Source organism: Argiope bruennichi, chromosome 3, assembly GCF_947563725.1.
Source record: "Argiope bruennichi chromosome 3, qqArgBrue1.1, whole genome shotgun sequence".
Taxonomy (NCBI): Eukaryota; Metazoa; Arthropoda; class Arachnida; order Araneae; family Araneidae; genus Argiope; species Argiope bruennichi.
In genome coordinates, this window is record NC_079153.1 from 48,417,019 (window position 1) to 48,437,737 (window position 20,719).

The 20,719-nt window shown below is 30.5% G+C and overlaps 2 protein-coding genes across 2 annotated transcripts; both read left to right on the forward strand.

Annotated features, from left to right (window-relative positions):
* Window positions 1-5,307: 5,307 nt before the first annotated feature.
* LOC129963482 (uncharacterized) lies at window positions 5,308-8,527 on the forward strand. Its single transcript, XM_056077892.1, has 3 exons — window positions 5,308-5,381; window positions 6,116-7,625; window positions 8,415-8,527. Exons 2-3 carry the CDS (start codon window positions 6,116-6,118, stop codon window positions 8,432-8,434), a joined length of 1,530 nt encoding a protein of 509 aa, XP_055933867.1. The 5' UTR covers window positions 5,308-5,381; the 3' UTR covers window positions 8,435-8,527.
* Window positions 8,528-13,753: 5,226 nt separating this feature from the next.
* Window positions 13,754-17,983, forward strand: LOC129963538 (MAGE-like protein 2). The gene is made up of 5 exons (XM_056077979.1): window positions 13,754-13,799; window positions 14,606-14,980; window positions 16,191-16,608; window positions 16,778-16,902; window positions 17,782-17,983. Exons 1-5 carry the CDS (start codon window positions 13,780-13,782, stop codon window positions 17,912-17,914), a joined length of 1,071 nt encoding a protein of 356 aa, XP_055933954.1. The 5' UTR covers window positions 13,754-13,779; the 3' UTR covers window positions 17,915-17,983.
* The last annotated feature ends 2,736 nt before the right edge of the window (window positions 17,984-20,719 follow it).

Genomic DNA, 20,719 nt, shown 5'->3' on the forward strand with positions numbered 1-20,719 from the left:
CTCATTTCCAGATGAAGAACGAAAGTTCTGGAATTGCTCCTTACGCTTTTGGATTTGTTCCTGCATGGCGCCAGTGAATTTACGCGACAATAATGAAAATTTATTCCAGCCTTCGTTCACACTTCCTGATATTGCGGTCATCTTCAATTTGACTGTAGAAGATGGGACATCGGTTGGTACATCAACAGTATTGCAATTTTTATCTGACTTAAGGTTGGGATTCGCTGATTTCTCCTCATTTGTATCATCAGAATTACCCCGATTTTGGCTTTTACTTACACTAATTACGGCTGGTGAGCTGGTTTTACTTTCTGGCGGACTGAATTTATTTTCACTATCATATTCTTCAAATTCAGTAGTTTTAACTTCAAAATTTTCGACGTCCGATTTCTTTTCCACTTTCGAATTTTCAACCTTTTTTATAGAACAAGACTTCATTTTTGTCACATGTGATTTCTCAAAATCATTATCCATTCTTTCTGAGCTAGTTTTAAATTCACTGGTATTTGCCCCATTACGCACGTATAGCTCGATTTCATCGTCTATAGGTTCTCGAAGATCTCTATAGCTACAATGCTTCTCTAATTCCTTACCTTCATCATTTGTAGAACTAACATCTGTTGTAGCATTTATTGCTATGGGATTACTTATATCTATTTGGGGACGGTCAGATTTACATTCAGTTTCACGTTTCATCCAGTTCCTACTTCCAGTGTTGGCCATCTTTAATTTTGAGCTCATGTAACGACGTTGAAGGGAATGTAAAAGTTTAGATAATCTTCTGGATTGCCAAAACATTAACAGAATGTAAACTGTTAGAGAAAATATAAAGGACATGCTACCAACGATTATTAAATTTCGAACAAACTTTTGTTTAGGACTACCTAAATAATCCAGATAATCACCGGACATATAACTCTCTGTTATAGCCCATGTAACAAAGTAGAAAATGGATTCTAAAGTTGCTATCAAATAATATAGCATACTGTGCTTGATATTTGATGTAAAATCATAGCCTGTTTTGGGATCTCGATTTAAATGCCATTCAAAAATCAAAATATAACTCATAAAAGCAAGTCTGCAAAGTTGTCTCCATTTAGGCAATGAATCAGACACTAAAAATGGTACTTGAAACTTTAAATAAACAACTGAAATAAGAAGCTGTAAGAACATAATACTTACTGCATAAATACCTGCAAGTCTCACCAATATTCCCAAAGCTAAAAGACGACCAAAAGTAAAACTAAAAGTCTGAAGCAAAACAATAATTCTAAGAAATGCTATCTCTAAAGCATCGTCAGTCTGATATGAAAATTCGTCGACAGAATTCCCAGATTCTTTGTTTACATCACATTTAGAGTTTTGTGGTTCATCCGAACTTTGACAGAAAATTAACGGAACTAGGTCGACAGTTTCGAAATTCCACTTTTTTAAATCATCAACTTCAGCTTTACACCATGAAAACATAATGCAAGTTAACAATAAAGTAACACTAATGCAAGCAACTGCACATAAATCATATATGATTTCTTGAAAATCTTCTAATAAGCTTGCACTAACAATAATCATAGGAATAGTATAAAATTGAGTGAAGAGAAATTTAGCCATGGTCAGTAACATGGCTTCCTTCTTTTGTAGTTCTTTCCTGTCACTAAACCACAAGCAAATATATCTCCATATCATTCCGCCCACAATGATATGAAAAGCAAATCGAATGGCGCTTTTTTCTTGCCCTTTTTCTTTAAGCTGTTTCTGCTCCCACATCGCTGATATTAAGTTGGCGATAAATGAAGAACTGACGCACACAAGAAGACATGCCACGCACAAAGTCCAGCTCACAACTTGCGAATGTGGAGAAGCATACGGTGAAGAGTTCCAAAGACTAAACGTGTGATACACAGTTCGGATTCCCAGACAAAATTCAATTAAATATAAAAATGTCAATATTCCAGAAATCAGCACAACTCTACTCACATTCACCCTTTCTATCTTAGGAAGATTCACCTTAATATCTGGTATTTTCACCATTATGATTTTTTTTTCTTCTTATGTCACGTCAAAGAAAAACAATTATGAAAAATTCTAACCTTTTTCACATAACTTCAGAGTATAAAGTATGAGCAATTATGAAAAATTCTCAACTTTTTTCACATAACTTCAGAGTATGAAGTATGAGCAATTATAAAGTATCAATATAAAAATTTTCAGATAAAATAATGCATATTTAAAAATTTGACATCTTGCAAGAATTTATTTTAACTATCTTTACTAAAAACACATTTACTCCTCTTAAATTCATTATTTTTGTAAAAAAATTATTTCAAAATAGCTGATGGAATTAATCTATTTTAGTATGCTCATTAACGAATGCTTCCATACATCTTAGTATGAGCATTACTATAAGGAACTTGAGCATACAATATGGTTTTAGGAAAAAAAAAGTCCAAACAGAAATTGATTAGCAAAATAGATAATGTCCTACAAGCTAAAATTATCCCTCTTCAAGACTAAGCAAAATCTTCATCCGAGAAAATTTTGGAAACAAGTTTGCAATAAGCACTGACTTTTCCATAATCATGATGACGAATTTCCAACGGATTTATCAAGATGAAGAAGGTAAGAAATCTAATATTTTCCAAAGAAAGTTCACAATCAACGTCTTCAATATTGAATTCCAGCGATCACAATTTCGAATCACATATTAGGCAGTTCATGGAAAATATCATTCAGTTCACTTTTTTAATTAAGGCTCATCTTTCCAGCTGCTTTTTTAATCTGTGAACCATGGAACTGCGTAACAAAACCTCTGGCGCCTCTTTCTGTGATCTTCTGCTCACATCATTGAAAGTATAATCTCATTAGTAACACTCAGACGTAAGCATAAGCACAAATGAAAGAAACCTTAAGACTGACCTCAAATACATCAAAGGTGAAATATTGTATGGCTTCGGATTTGTCCTTCGATCGATATATTAGAGTCTTTCACGCGTTAAATTTAGCCATGGTCATAGTAAATGGTATAATTTGATGCGTTATGGTGTCATATAATCTAATGAGATAAAATTTCTCCATTAGCCAAAAAGATAAAACATGTTATTGGTGGGATGGGAGTATAAATTGCATGAATTATAAGTTTAATTAAAGTTTTTTCTTTGATTGAACTTCTTTCTTTCGAAGTTTTGTAACTGGGTACTGAGTGTACAGCGTTATATTGATGATAAGAAGGAAAGAAAAAAATTAAACCCATGAATATCAACGAATGAATATCTGAAATAAAAAAAGGACAATAGTCCCTCAAACAAATTTAGCTGTCATGATTTTCCTTAGGATACTTTGGGTTTCATTCACTAAGATCATGACAAAGCTAAAATTCTGCAACTCCGTTTCTCTAGGTTCGAAACGAATTGTTAATAAAATATACAATATTATTTCTGCAATGATAATTGATTAATTTTTTCCTTTGAACGTCGGAATAACTTTTTTTTATGTATATACGAAGTATTCACTTTATAAATCTGGGGGAAATGTGCCCATCTGATAACAATAAAAAATACTTTTATTTGATACTATTTTTAAAATTTTTTTCATAACTAGACATTTTATCGAAACGGAATATTTGCATCTATCTCATTGCTGGAGTTAATTGTTACTTATAAGCTCAAATTTATCATTAGATTTGATTTGGCTATTGTTTATCAGCTCTGGATCCTCTTGACACATACTGTGTTAAACTTTTTGAATTGAAACAAATACAATTTTTTAGGTTATAAAACAAATTAAATATTAAAAAGTCAGTTTTATTCTTTTTTTATAAATTATTCACTTAAAAAACCTAAAATATTTTATACGTGAGAAACATTTTATAATAGTTCATCGAATTGGATTCGAAAAGTTCTACATGCCTTCACTTCAATATTTGGATACCTAATAAGAATATATTTGACAGATGTAAGGCATCCAATTTAGATAAAGGTATCAGACGGTTTGTATTTGTGGATATAATGTGGGTAGTCTAAACATAATTATATTTTAATTATATCAAGTTTTTTTTAGGAAAATTGGGCGAATTCCTATTGAATATTTAATCACATATAGTTTATCATTTGTGTGAAGGTCCCGTTAATCTTTTTAAACAAAATGAGTTTTATATTTTTTATAAATATTATCCTGGAATTGAAATTTTTTTTAAATATTTCCTTTTAATCCCAAAGCAAATTTGGGTTATAAATAACTAATATCACATTTATTAAAGGGATTAGAACTTATTATGATAATATACCAACTGAACCTACGCAAATAAATTATCTATCTTAAAATGAATTAGGTACTTTTCCGTTAGCTGGGCGCAAGCGAAAAATCGCCAAATAATGTAGAATTCCGCCAAATTTCTTACGCCAAATTCGCGTTTGGTTCACAATTGGCGACATTTGCGCCCGGCTAACGGAAAAGTACCATGAAGTATTTATATTAATAATATAACATCGCCATTAGTATCTGACTAACTTATTTTTATTTTCTTTTAATTGCGTGCAAAATACAATAAGGAATTTTGAAAAAATTTAAAGTCTTCATAAGAAATCAAGAACTGTATTGCAGATTAACATATTTAAATTTTCAAATAAATATCATATTTATTTAAGGATGAAATTGCAGATTTCTTTGGTATCCCTTTGAGGTACAAGAAAAATATTTTTTCTGGGCATCCTGTGAGACCATAAGTAATTAGGGGGCCTTGTTCTGTGAAATATTGTTGTATGATAAAAAATAACCGATTTTTTTTTTTTTTTTTTTTTTGAAATATTGTGGAAAATGTCAGTTCTTTTGTATCTGCAGTAAAATTTGCAAAAATAAGGATGTCCTTTTTATAAAATGATTGGTTCAAATATTTCCAAACATAAAAAAAATACTAAAATATTTTGTACAAACCAAGAAATTCCATAGGAAATAATTACGGCTTTTCTTTACTTAGGAAATCTTGCAATTTTAGCCAATTTAGATTAGTATCATATTAATTTGCTGTTGATAAAAGCTTTAATTGCACTTATTCTTTAATCAACTCTTATCCAAAACATTTTTGTAAAGGTAGAACATAAGCATGTGCTGATAAAAATTATATTTACTAAAAAAGTACAACGAACCGAAATACGTAGACTGAATTTATGAATAAGACGCCATTATTTCAACGCTTTTCCGACTTTTCAGATGACAAAAATGATTTATTTATTAATTATTCATGTTTGAATAGTTATTGAATTGTTTGTTGTTTTTAGTAAACAAATAAAAGTCTTTTATTTTGTGAAGTAGTGACGATGACGTCAAGCCATTTGTCTCATATAAAAGCGCAAGTTGATGGATAGAACTCTTTACATTGCTTTTGCAAGGTAAGTTAAATTTCGTAATATAATTTTTTGTAAACTAATGCTTTTCTTCTCTTGATTTAAACTTTACTTTGCTTTTGTAGCATATTTAATCTTAAAATCTAAGTTGATTCTCATTATTTCCTTCCAACAATGCCCAAGAAATAAGATTCTTATTTACAATTTTTTTATTATTAAATATCATGCAAGAGGCAGAAAAGCTAGACTCGTTATAAACAGAAATTCCTATTGAGTAATGAATTGATTCGGATTGCGTAAAATACATCCAGTAATATGATTTTCAATAATGTACAGTCTTTAAATAGAATTATAATGAAAACGCTTCTTAATTTTATTTTTTATTATTCTTTCTTGGTGCGCTTTAGTGTGTACTGAATTACCTAAAAGCATCCGATTAGAACATTGCATGACATTAATATTTTTAAAAAAAAATGAATTAATGTCAAAAACTAGCTTAAACTAACTGACTCGCTTAAACAAAATAATAAAATGAAACAATTTTAAAAGTATTATGCAATCTGCATATGATTGTGATTTTATTTATATAATATAGATGGTATCGCTAAATAACTATCGCATGAAAAATATTTTTCCCAAATTTCCAAAGCAAAAATCCAATAAAGAGTTTCATTTTTTTTGTTGGTAGGCTAAGTTTTCGTATTGTTCTTAATTAGAAGGAAAAGTTTGTCTTATACTATTTAATTTGTGGTAATTTACACATATTTTTTTCTTCACAGATGATCAAAATAATAATCTGCGTCATTTTTATTCTGCATATGCATTTTGCATGTGCTCAAGTCTTTGAAGAACCCATTCCAAATCCTCCTATCAGACGCCCAAGACCTTCAGATCCAGTTTCAAGTTTTCTGTCTGGACTTGGCAATTTATTTTTAGATATCGATGAAACATTTGCCAAACAAACCGCACCAAAAGTTAATACCGAAGACAGAGTGAAAGAACAAATGTATGGAAGACCTCGTTCTGGAGCAAGTTATTTCAATAGAATCAGAGAAAACTACAGAGATGTTCAAAGAAGGTTAGGTGAATCGTTGGGAATACTAGATATACGTATGTCTTCTGACTTGGGATCAGTTGACGTTCAAAACCAAGGACAGGAATCTTCAGTGGATGTTTCTCTTCCTTTCTTACCCGTGAAGCTAGCCGTAAATTCTAATCGAGATTCGAAAGCATCTGATAAAGTTAACGCTATAAGAGAATCTACAACAATTGAACCTGAACAAATATCGCCTCGTTTTACAAGCAGCTTTAAACTCGGAAATACTGAAATTAATCTGGATTCGAAGTTGGATCCAATACAACCATCGGAGTTATTAAAAAACATAGAAAATCAAATTAAAAAAGCTTTGAAAGATATAAGGATAACAAATGGTAAAATCGATCCTGCCCAAATTGAAACCGATATTCAAGAAAAGAAAATAGATAATGACCCCAATTTAGAAAATGAATTGAATTTGAACTCGAAGGAATTTTCTTCCAGATCTGGTAGCAAATTTGAAAGTTCTGAATCTTCTGTAGCAGATGAATCTGGTCCAGAGGGTAGAATTCTCGGAGATCTTCTATATTCAGAGTCTGCTTTCGACGAACTAACCAAACGTGTCATGAAAGACGCTAAATGGGTTATAGATCCCAAAGTATTTCCATCTAGAGTTGTAGAAAAGTTGAAACAACTTTCAGATAGTGCTACTGAGAGCACGACCAGTGCCGATATTGTCAAAAGTAAGGTTCCAAAGAAAACAAAAGATGCAACTATTCCCAAGTTCCCACAAAAACAAGATACATCGAAACAAGATTTTAAAAAACGAAAATCCCTCAAGCCTTTGAGTAACGATTTGGAAACGGTACTGATTGATGAGAAAATAAGCTTCATTCCTGAACAAGATAACAATTTGCATTTTGACATCCAGGATATTCAACGCCCAAAAGATAGTATCATATTGGCGTTTACGCCAGAAGGAGTGCCTCTTAAACTAAGAATGGGACCCGAAGTTTTAAATCCACTTAAATTTTTACATAAAGCTCTCAGTTCTTACGGTGTTTCTTTAAATATACCTGTGATATCCTACGATGATATCGAGCCAGTTGGTCGAGAGATCTTGCAATTGGGCACTGGTAGCGGTGGAACCATGACTCGAGCTCTCTACATAGATCTGTCCGATTCATTCCAATTGGAATCTCTTCTAAGGACCTTAAAAAGGACGAAAACGCTCCAGGAAATGCAGAGTGAAGGTAATTATCAAAATTCGTGAAATATGTAACAAATATATCGTATCGCGTATTATAACCATCGAAAAGAAAGAGAACTTGTTTCGAGATCATGAAAGAGCAGTATTGGAAATCTAATTATTAAAAACAAATAACGGCTATAGACTTTAACCTTTTGCTAGGACGATTAGTTAGAAAATATTATCTTGCAAATATGAAATCTTAATGGAACCCTTCCCCCACTCCCCACCCTCCCAAAAAAATTAACAAGAAAGGAAGCAAAAAGCGCTTGCTGTCCAACATCGATTTCAAAGTGAGCATCAATAGGTTAATATAGAATTAGATATATTCTACATTTTACTATCATCTAAATGCATCAATCTAAAGAAAAATGACAAAAATGCCTCATATTTTGTATAACCACCTGTTACGTTTACGAATAGCTTGAATCACTAAGAACTAATTTCCTTTGCTTTTAATGATCTAAAACTATTTCTGCTAAATGCATGCAATATTTCAAGAACTTTAGTTTGACTAATATGAGACGATTTTTTAGAATAAATTAGTTGTTAGTGTGAATTTTGTTACAATTTTCTTTTGAACGTATTTGAAGATTATACTGTTTAATTAACTTAAAAATATATTGAAATATTTATTGAATCATGTTAAACTTGCTCAAGATAAAAACAATTATATGCTTTGTAAATGTATCGCTCAATCTGCTCTATTTTATGTTAAAGGCTAGAAACTTATTCATTTTTTCTGAAAATGTTTTAGTAGAGAGAAGGATATTTATTTCATTTTCTTTTCTAGGATCTGATGAACACTTCTGAAAAGGAATTCAATTCAGAATGTTTATATTACAATGAAAGTTATCGCCATTTTTTTTAAAGTTTGTAATTATTTATTAAATGTTTGTTGAACAATTTTAGTCTCATTTAATGACTTTAAAATTCACTGATTTTATCGCAATGTATCGTAATTAAAGTTGATATTGGTAAACTTCATAAGTTTAGATGGTCAGATTTCGTAAACAATGGCCATTCAAATAAGGATATTAAACAGACATTGAATCTGATTAGTAGAAGCAGAAAACTTTTTAATTTCACTGTTATGAAAATATACATGAAACTTAAATCATATTTCGTAGTTGCATCTCAATCCATCAAATGATCTTTTGATGGATTGAAACTGGTTAATAAATGCATTTAAATAGCAATTTTTAAATCGGTTTAAAATGGAACTATTCAAATTCAGAAACAAAAACTGTAAATGATTCATTTAAGAGTAAATTTATTAAACTCTTGACTTTTTTCCCATCTTAATAAAGTTCCCATATGATAAACTTTTAATTTTGGTTTTCACAAAATAATTTGTATCAATTTTCAAAAGATGGAATGCTTTCAAGTAGAGACAAATGAGTTACGTAGACAAAAATTATGCGTTTCTAAAATATAAACATAAATATAAAAAGGAAATGGTATTTCTTTCTGTAAATTAAGAGGATTATTTACACGTCCAACACTAGCTCATAAAATCTCCTAATGATTGGTTTGATCATACAAAATACTTGGGCTAAAATAGGAAAATAATCAACAAGGAAGATTAATATTTCATCCTGAAAAGCGTTAATTTCTTATTTGTGTATGTGGAAGTACTTTAGGAACTGTAGATTTAAAATCTTAAATAATATTTAAGGACATAAAGAACGTTGGACACAAGTTTCCCAATATCTGAAATTGTACTCGGAATTTTTCATAATAGTTGCATGGTTTTCCTTTGTATGCTATAAAAAAAATCAAAATTCATTAGTACTTTTTGTGTATGAAATGTATTAAATATTCTGTGCATATTAATATAAAACATGAATAAATTTTATTAGATTTTATTAAAAGATATTTTAACTCCACTTAATATTATACATGTGTTAACATCGGATAAATTAGATTTTTAGGCTTAAATATAAAATTTCTTTAACATTTAAAATAAAGTATCTATACAAAAATAACACGAGGTCCTCATAATGATGCATTGCAATAAGATAATACACTCTATTAAAAGTTTCTGGATACTTTTGACTTTACTCATTTCTCCGAATTTCTTCAGAAAGATTGGATGGACTATCTTTGAACATTAATGTACTTTAACTTTTTCATCTATGAAGATTCGAGCATAAAACAATTTCGGGAACCAACCAGACATTGTTGAAAAAGAAAACTATTTTGCTTCTACTTGTTGCATAGAAAGCGGATAATGATTTAAAATTCTGAATAGAATTTTAAGTACTCTGGACAATATTACACGTTTGTGTAAAAATAGCACAAAAATTTGGAAGATATAAAAGTTTACTTCACAAGTTTCATGCTTATAAAATGCAGAATTTTCAACCAAATTATATGAAACTTTCATAATGTACGATAAAGTATTATTAAAACATTATATTAAATTCTCAAGTAAATTTTAAATGTTCGTGAAAATATAGTTTCCGTAAATAAATCTTTATTGTGCATGCGCGAAATATAGAATATTTTCTCCTTTCGTAATTTCAAAACCACACATATAGGGCAAAATATATAAATATTTGCAGCTGAATACCGTAAAGATTCAGAAATGCATCGGCATTGCAGAGAATTGAATTTCAGTTCCTTTCCAAGAGAAGTTGAATGACAAGGGATTTTTCACAAGCTAATATTCCTTAAATTTGAATCATCTAACAGTTACATTAAATTCTATAAAAAGCTAAATTTATTAAACCATTGTAAATTAAGCATATAACATAATTGGAATAAGTTTGATATCAAAAATAACAAACTTATTATGTTATTTAGTATTATTCATGAAAAAATTAGATTCTAATATGTGAGATTAACAATATGAGTAAAAGCATTTGCAACACTTTAAACTCTGATTTTGAAGCCCATATCTGTTCTGTTTTTAACGTTCTGTGAATTGTCTTATTTGTGGAAAAATTCTGCATTTTAGAAGCTTACGAGTAAATTTGAGATTTTTTTTTTTAAATAAAAACATATCTTCCAGAGTATCTATACTATTTTCATAGAAATAATTGCAATTATTACTTAAACAAATAAAGGTGTAAAATTTCTATGAAAGAAGGGAACCAAAATTATCAACATCGAATTGATTCCTTGAATCTTCGCCGTAAAACGTGAGCTCAAAGAATACATTTTTCTTTTCACATTCGAAATCTAAAGACAATTTGTTTTGCCTTTCAGGAGAAATTCAGAAAAATGCGTAAATCCGAAAGTGTTTGTATGCTTTTTATCACATAGAGTATACATGAACTAGTAAAATTATTTCAATATATGCTTATTCAAAAAAAGGTGAACAGTTTTAATTGCAATTAATAATGATGAGAATAGAATATTTTAAAATCTATATATTTAAAATAATTAACCCGAATTTACAAATTTTTACCCTAAATGAAAACCAATGACCTCTAAATATAATATCAATAATCGCTTTCCCTCCTCTATTTTCGAAAGAAGTTTCAAAAGCACTATTTATCTGCAAGAAATTGGCGATATCAGTAGAGTGATTGAGAAACTCCGTAATATTTCTTTCCTCATAAAAAATGTACAGTAAAATGAAAAAAATGGACAATGTACAATTTTTTTTAGAAAATTGATAATGGTGGACATTATCGAGTTCACTTGTACTTGGATAGCTAGATGGATAGATTTTCTTAAATGTGTTTCGCAAAAAATTTTCAGAAATTTAATGTAAAGACCATCATGGTTTTCATCTTTGGAAATCTTAGTACACAATTTTAGCAATGGTAGAAGATATCCTGAGTCGGACCAATATCATTTTTATGGTGGATTATAGCGACTGACCGAGATTGGAAGTGTGCAAGTTTGAGGTTCGAACTCGCAATGTTAGGGATCATAGCCGAGTAACATAACCACTAGAAAAAAAGTGATCCCTCCTTCTCGGAGGTTGTTATCTGGCTTATGAAATTACCCCCACAATATTACCACCAAACAAATGCAGCAACAGACAGAATGCAAATAACTCCATTTCATGCTCTTCTTACTGTAACATTATATTCCATTTTCTTGGTGGGTGATATTGAATAATCATCAACAAAGTCAAATTTTAATTCAGCTAGGATAATATCGAAGCAATATCAAATTCATTAGTCAAAGAATACATTATCTATTAGAAAATGTCAAAATTCATTAATCTTCAAAATGGAGCATGCTTTGAATAATCCTTTACTTTAGCGACCATAATGATAGATATAAAGAGGATTAATGTAAATAATCAATATTCTTATTGTATAATCGGCCAAGAATAATACACAAGGATAACTAGTGATTTCGACAGATAGCATTTATTTTGATTTATTATATTAACTTCCCAATTTAAAACTACACGTGAATCAGCAGGAACAAATCACATGGATCTAATTCACAATCAAATGGAGTGGACGACACCTTATGAATCCACTTTGCTCCATCAATTTCCATATCGCCTCAATTCAGAACTTTTGTACTTACTCTTTTCTTCTCTTCTGAAAAACTTTGAGTATCAGATCCACATACAAATTCAGCCATTTTTTATTTCCAACAAAATTGTTAAAAAAACATTCTAATGCCATATTTATTACATTAATAAAAAAGTAAAGTGTCCATTCTATAGTTCATAACTATAAAGGATAACTATTACTCAGTTGATATTAAGAATGGTAAACATCAAGTAAAATATTAATTAGTGTACTAAATTGTAAAAGTATGTAGCTTTTCATCCGAAATGTTTTTCTAGTAATTTTATTGAAAAGAATGTTTGTCATATATAAACAAAATGACATTCCAACAAACATAGAAATAATTAATTTAAGTTTCCAATGCCAATGTAATTCAAACAGCCTGCATTAATACTGCTATATAAATGAACCGCAATAATCCAATTGCTTAGTTAATTTGTTAAATTATATAAAATATATTTGGAAGTAACACGAAAACTATTTTGAGACGGACTTCATAATTCTGAATCACGGTCAGATAATAGTGGCTCAGTGACAGAATTTCAAGACCAGTAAGTTCGATTCTACCAAGAAATCCATTGTGTGTCCGAGTTTAATGTCACCAGGTCTCGATCATTGCAACAGCTTAAAGAGGAGAGCGCCAGTTTTCATGTCATCTAACCACTGATCAAATTTTTTGATCCGAAATAATTCAGGCATGGCTTCAAAAACTGTTCAAACCTAAGCTAAACTTGAATTATTTGGCTTAGCAAGAATTGAAGCAGAATAATACACAGATTTAAACGGGCACTTTTGTCTTTAAATTGAATGTCTTTCCAACTTTCTAATATTTTCATTGAAGAAAGCCATATGCCACTTTGAATCAACTTTGAATAGTCTGGAGATTTCGGTTAACTAAAAATTATAGCAAAAGCAATCCAAGTGCCATAGAAGGTGAAGGTATTCGTTGATATTTCTAGTGGCTTGAATTGGGTATTTTACACAAATATTTGACTAAGGATCCAAACTATGAAAAATATTCAAAGCATTGTGCAACTGGATTTTAATTTAAATAATGTATAATTTAGATATGCATTGTATCTTTTGTTTAGTTTCAGAAAACCTTAAATCAGTTAATTAATGGTTACGATCAATAATCAAAATTGTTGGGAAGTTAGCGTTTCATTCAAATTATGCTCAAATATTTTAAAATGCATATATAAATCAGAATGTAAACTTATTTGAAAAGAAAGCATGTCACTAATGCTTGATGCATTAATTTAATTTTCATCTCTAAACAACATTAGGATAACTTCACTTGTTTTGTAATACTCTTTTATTTCGAATCAATGACATGATCAGTACCCTATTAAAAGTTCTAGTGCGCCTTTGATTCAAAAACATGTCTTGGAATATAAAATGCACCGTAAAATATTAATATCTGATTATACAAATAAAATATGAATATATTATATTAATTAAATAACACTTTTACTGAAAAATATCGTCTATATTCCTACTCCAAGTAATTTTGCTCTAATGAATTCTAAAAAGTGCCGTATGGTTAAGCAAAATAATTTCTTTGAAATGAAAATAGAGCTTAACTGTCACTATACTTTTCATTCCTTCTTATCATGAAATACTTTTATTATATAACATCAGAAATCAGCCGTAGTCATACTGCATTCCAATATGGGTGTTTGGTACAGAGGGTGAGTTATGTTTACAATCGATATCAGTTAACGAGTTGAATTTATTTATCGAATTTTGTGATGACTTTCTAACTGTTTATAAATAGCGCTGAAAATAATTATTTGTATCTCTTATTCATACTTCAATATTATGAATGAAGTACTTTTCTAATAGGATTGTTCTTTGCCATGAAACTTGGGTTATACTAACTTGCTTGTATTGTAAGCGTTAAATAAATTTACTAATCTGAAAAATGATAGAGAACTGTCTTATCAATGAGAATTATTTAAAGGAAATTTTCTATTAACATTGAATTGGGCTATCAATACTTTCTTACATGGTAACATTCGACAGTTTATCTAAAATTAATGGAAGCAAAGAATAGGTTCCCGGCATTTAGTTGTATATTTCTGTACAAAATATTGAACTTGAAATTATTATTACTAAAATTATGATATTGTCTATGTAACAATGCATCATTTTCAGGTATTGAACGTGCAACAAACCATATCTATGAAACTAGAATCTCATTCCATTAACTAATGCACTCCCAATGTGTTCTGAAGTACTGACACCTTTGCAATCTCTATTATTAAAACCTATAATTCTAATCTCAAAGCTATAATACTGATTAGCAAAGTAAATAATCTTAAAAGTGATGACAAATCTTTTTAATGGCAGTTCGTACTTTAGTTAGAATCGCATACATTTTAATGGTTTTTTTTTTTTTTTTTTTTTTTTTTTTTTTTTTTACACGCTTGTCTTGAAAATGTTGGCATCCCGGGACTTGTAAACGATAAATTAACTGAACATTTTTTTTTTTTAGGTGTAACCCGAAAATGGTGGTCTTCGCCCTATTGGGTTTTATTTTCCCATTGGTTTGTGGACAGGATCTTGATATGCTGGAGGCTTTACCGACCGGAATTCTAGCCACCTTAGCTACGGGCGATCCTCTACTGTCAGCAGGAATGAAAGATGGGGATGCAGCAGGCTCTGCTCTGAAAGCAATAGAAAATCTTGCAGACCCTTTATTGAAACCATTTGTTGAAGGACTAGATCCATCCAAGAAAATGTCTGATCCCTTTTCTGAACCTTTCAAACTACATCTTCCTATTGTGAAACCAGTAATCTTGCCTTTAAAACCACATGTCCGTTTTGGGAAACCAGTCAAAGTGTTAAAAGCAGCAGTGCCTTTGAAAAAGTGAGCAAGATTCTTCAGATTTACCATTACCTACGAAGTTTCGAGCAAAGTTAATCTTTCCTCTTAAGAGTAACTAAAGTTTTTTATGTACCAATAATGTCTGATAAGAGACGTCCTCCTCCTATTTTCGGTACAAAAGTTTGATTACGATAATTTCGAACCATTTCTTTTCGAATGCTAAGGCTACTTTGTTTTAGATGCTCCTTGTAGATATACTCTATATACATACAAAAATGTATAATATATCAATATTTTGAATTCAAAGAGATCTTCCCGATACTAGTTTAAAAAACAAAAATCTAGAGATCATTGAGAAGTCCGGTACGAATGAACCTCCTATTCAAGCACGATCCTAGCACAAAAATGTTTTTGGCATCACTGTATTCGTCTTTATGGGAAGTTGAAAATCCTGTGACGAGTGTTCTTTGCTCATTTAACATTTCCTTTGTTTATACAATTTCGCGAATTCAATTTGAATATTCATCGTTAAGTGGCTTTCCTCCTTAAAATTCCATCTACTGGAACTAAATTTTCTGTATCTAAACAAATACTGAAACAATCCATATATCTACTTTAATATTAAGCAAATGCCTTTTTAGGAACATTAGCAGGTTGTATAGAACTATCACTTGCTTAAAAAATGCCAATAAGCAAGCAAATAACTCTATTCATTGCATATGAAGTACATAATTCTCACGACTTTAAATGCGACGTTATTGTTTTTCTATTAAAGGAATCTAATTGGAAAATGGATCTTGGTCAGGTCTGTCGTATATTTTGAAATTTAGTATCAGAATTTTAATGAGCATATTCCGAAATCGAACTCTAATACAAGACTACATAAATTTCCATCTTGAAGCTTTCAAAGTTTTAAAGTAGGAGAGAAAGCATTTTTTAATCGTGTTTATTCTTCAGGTTTAGCCAAACCAGTTAATCGAAATAGTCCAATTCAAGTATTCAAAATGTCACTCTTGACAACTTAATTGAATATATAAAAGAAAATGCACAATTGTTAGCCTTTTTGTAGGCGTTGAACATTAAACTCCCAATTCAGAATATTAATTTCTAACTAGAAAAACAATGACATTATTTTCCTTCTCTCGGGGTTGAGCATCAAGATAATGTCATGGTTCATTTGGGATGAGTTTGATTGCATTAAATTTTCTAGAAGATCCAAGTATTAATTAATCTTGTTTCTATCTCTTTACAGGGTTGCTCTCAAGAAGGCGGTTGGTGCGAAAATGCTGATGCCAAAAGTAAAAGTTAAAGCAGCTCTTAAAGCAAAACCTAAAGTCTATTCATTAAAGCCAATTATTCACGTGATAGAAAAGCCAGTTCCTGTATTTCATAAAGTTCCAATTCCAAAGAAAGTTATGATCCCAAAATACTATCCAGTGAAAAAAGCTATACTAGTTCCCAAAATCGTACCAGTGCCTTTCAAAGTTCCAATTAAAAAGATCATTCCCAAGATTGTGAAGATTCCCAAGCCCTTTCCCGTGCCAAAGTTCGTTCCAGTAAAGAAGTATATCCCTGTCGGTATTCCTTATCCAGTACCCAAGTTTTACAAAGTGCCTATACCAAAGCCTGTACCTTATGCTAAATACATTCCAATTCCTATTCCCAAAAAGGTGAGTATTCGTAGATTTATTTTCATATTGTCAATATTTGCACCAACTAGTCACTTGGTGCAGGATGTTTATGCATCATGCAAATTTTAATATTTAACTTGTCCTTGAATGGATAAATTTTATTGATGCTCACTTATGAAACGCTTTCATTCGACAATTCTTTTTACAGGTTCCGAAGTTCATCCCATTTCCAGTTAAGAAAATAATCAAAGTTCCTAAACCATACTATGTACCTATTAAGGTACCTCACATCACAACAAGTTACATGAAAACTCCCATGGTTGTGAAAGTTCCGTAAGTATCAAACTTGTCCTAATAAAAGTTGCTGTGGATAGTAGAATCGTGTACCGTGCAAAATAAACCTCGCTTAAGTCTGTGGTTACAGTGTGTTACTGAAAAGTGCCGGAAATGCACAATTATATACGTCGATATCTAAGTATAGACGCTAATGATTACGATTTTAGCATCTCGTAGTAGTTGGGCCTATAGCTATTAGCCAAGCAGAACTGAAAACTCCAACACCAGGATGCATATTAGAATTGTGTATCTCTACTGCTGAATGTCATGGCAAGTTTTTCACTGATAACTTGCCTGATAACTGCCTTCACTGAAAAACTGCTCAATTTGATGTATAGCTGTGTATCAAAAACCGCATATTGCAAATAAGTAAAATTGCAACTTTCCATCCCCCGTGCAATTAATTGGAGCAATTTTTAGACTTGAGAACTTCTGGATGGAAAGTTCATCAGTAATGTAAAATTAATAAAGCTTGTTAAAAGAATGGCTACGCAGTTAACTGAAATTTAGATTATGGTATCCAAATCTTTTCAAAGATCGAATACCAAGAATCGAGTTCAAATTCGTCGAATTTGACATTCAATGGGACATCAATAAAAAAAATTATCTACGGTCGTTCTTTAAAAAATTACATTCCGCTTGAATGAATTATGAAGGAATAAATTGGGAGGCAATTAAATTGCATATTGCTGTATAGGATTTTTACGGAACTTTACAAACCGTAATTAGACGTTTATCGCATTTTTGGGGAAATGCAAAGGATTAGAATATATCGAATTTCCTATAGTTCACAACGGTGAAAACAATTCAGAGTTGCATAACCATAGATATTTATGAATTAAATGTAGTTCTGAAACTTGATTGTTTTTCTTTCAGTGATATTAAGAAGACTCCTTGGCATTCGAAGCCGTTTAAAGGAAACAAATTGGATTTCATCGAGCCTGAAAGCCCCGATATCTTCAAAATGAAGGATGCTGAAACCGACCAATTTGGCAACAATTTGAAATAAAGCTTATTCAATATTTATCTGCAAATGCTCTTGAATATCAAGGGTTGAATAAAATGGGCTTTTAATTTACTCTTCATCTTGGTTTTTTTCATCGTGTCATCTTCATTCTCGACATATATTTGAATATACTGAAATTAGTTCTTTAGCAGGTTTTCGGACCTTGCTGTCGTATTACCCAATATTCCTTTTAAAAACAAACTTGAAAAGTCTTAAATTTATATAATTTCCGTATATTGGCTAGTGATAACAAGAAAAGATGTTGAAATTCGCCAAAACGCGAGAAAGAATACGATGCAAACTTGTTGAACTAGGCACTTCATGGGAGAGCATTTGTAAATGCCAATATCTGAAAAAAAAGTAGTAATATGAAATTGAGGTATGTTCAGCAGGTCAGAAAATTTTGTCTGTTTCTAATGCAATACTATGAAATGTGAAGCTGAGTAGTTAAGATAAAAGAGCTTTGAAGTTCAGGGGGAAAAAAACTGATACATCTTTTCATCAAACTTGTACTATTTCCTGTAAACTAAGATCTGTAATTCTAATTGAGACTAGTTTTAAATCTCTCTCGGATAAATTACCCGATACTTCAGTACAACTTGACGCCACCCCCCACACACATTAATTGGAGATCTTCAATAACTTAAGACACTTCAATAGAAAATATCATCCGCAGAATTTAAATAAAGAACCAGATTTAATCGTATTAGTATCCTCAACTTAATTTAACTTTTTCTTTAACAAAATGAATGCTCGGCATAGAATAACATTACTTCTACGATTTTATAGGTTCTCTCCTTTCGTCTTGGTAAATGAAGGAAACGCAATATATGCATAAAATCGGAACGTCTTGGTAAATTCCCTTCGTGATGAAAAATATTAATGGCAAACGTTTAGACAATTCATCCATTATTATATAAAAGTACAACCGATTTCGAGACTTCACGAGTACACAAGTTCTGCGAAAACTTCGAATTATTGCTTAGTAACGAAGAAATTGGAGTAGTAACGTATTCGCATATAGTGATCAAGGTTCGATCTTGTGTAGTTTTTTTTCCTTTATTAAACTTATAAAACATCTTCAATATTAATCATTTTACGCATAAAATAAATAAATAATTAAAGACGATGGATGGCTGCAGTTCGTCTGATTAAAATTCAAAATTATAAAATATCCTCTATATTGCTTCAAAAAATGTAAATGAAATTAAGCTCGTTATATTTTAATTCAATAAAATAGTGATGACTATAATTACTCTCATCATGTAAAATTTTATTTAGAAATTTCTGCATCTTTTAATTATAATAACCAGGAAGACAATTATAAGAACATAAACAAAAAAAATATTGATATTTGTATGACTAATAGATAATTATTTGAAAGAACTTTATATACAACAGTTACTTATCTGTTGCATATATCATTTAAAACTTTTGAGTTATTAGAACAAAGATTTTATCATTTCAGTCCAGTCGAAGGCGTTTTGGTTCAAATATAGTCGAGAGGTGTTAACCTATTGAAGCATAAGCAATTATTCCAAAATTTGTTCACGTTTGTTTCTCAACAGATCACTTGCAAAAAAATGTTACTACTGTAAGCATCATATATCAATGCCAGGGCCGCCGTGTGGGTATTAGGCGCCCTTGTTCAAATTGAAATTTGGCGCCCCTTAATTCTGTTCTGTTGCACTCTTATAAAGTGCTGCAAATTATATGTGAATTACTCTTTTATAGTATTCAAAATTTGACTTTTGAACTGAAAAGCTTTAAAAATAAAATATTAAAACACGTTTGTCTTATTGTTTTTATTATTTCATAATTTTTAAAAACAAAACACTGATAAAACAGTTTTTAAGTAAAATATAAAAATTAGAAAATATATTCAAATATTGATTCTCCTAGCTTTGGCATCTACAAACGCTCGTATCAATTCCTTTATATTTAATTTATCCAAAATTTCGCTCTCTATGGATATAATTGACAAATTCGATAATCTCTCCTACGCCGTGGTAGATCGCATGTTGTTTTTTATAATTTTAAGTTTTGAAAAACTTTGTTCTCTAGTAGCCACCAAACTGGCAGGGTGAAAGAAATCCGTAAAGCTATTGCAATATTTGGAAATGTTTCGATTAGATTGTTTTCATAAATATAAATTAAAACATCAATATGCGACATATCCACTTTGGTAAAACATCGCAAAGATTTTATTTCTTCGAACAAATTTAATCCGCCATTGTCCTTTTTATTAACATTTTTAGTATCCTTTAATGTTAATAATTGCGTGTAATTTACAATGTTTTAAAATTTCATTGTCACTCCAGTTTTTTAAATTAGGTATATAGTGAAGTAAGGTATACCTTGAAGTAATTGTAATGTTCTTTTAATTTACTGAATCTTTCAGTAATTGAAGAAATAGCAGTGTCGAATATTATATTGTAAAATTCAACCTTAAATTTTTGTCTTGGATTGTTGATTGGTTCGTCGATTTGTTCATCTTGAAATAGTTTCTTTTTAAACCTGTTTCGACTTTGTGGAAAATCAGTATCCCCCCCCCCCCAAATCATCAGGAACGATACTTGCATTGGCAATTGCATGTTCAAACGCTTCATCTGATCTACGATTATTTAGTTCTGATATAAGATTTTGTAAATTCTCAGTCACGATTTGTAAATCACTTTTAGAATTTTGCATTATTTTATTTACCACATTTACTAAATTTAAAATATCGTGCCAGATATTAATGGAACAAATGAATTTAAACGAGGAAACCGTCTGAATCAAATTTTTTGCTTGAGTTCTCGATTCCAT

Bases quoted from the DNA above. Each gene is read 5' to 3' on its own strand.
- LOC129963482 (XM_056077892.1), top strand. From the start codon at position 6,116: ATGATCAAAATAATAATCTGCGTCATTTTTATTCTGCATATGCATTTT. The intron at 7,626-8,414 runs GTAATTATCAAA...TTTCTTTTCTAG, and splicing joins CCAGGAAATGCAGAGTGAAG to GATCTGATGAACACTTCTGA.
- LOC129963538 (XM_056077979.1), top strand. From the start codon at position 13,780: ATGGGTGTTTGGTACAGAGG. The intron at 14,981-16,190 runs GTGAGCAAGATT...ATCTCTTTACAG, and splicing joins GCAGCAGTGCCTTTGAAAAA to GGTTGCTCTCAAGAAGGCGG. The intron at 16,903-17,781 runs GTAAGTATCAAA...TTTTTCTTTCAG, and splicing joins CCCATGGTTGTGAAAGTTCC to TGATATTAAGAAGACTCCTT.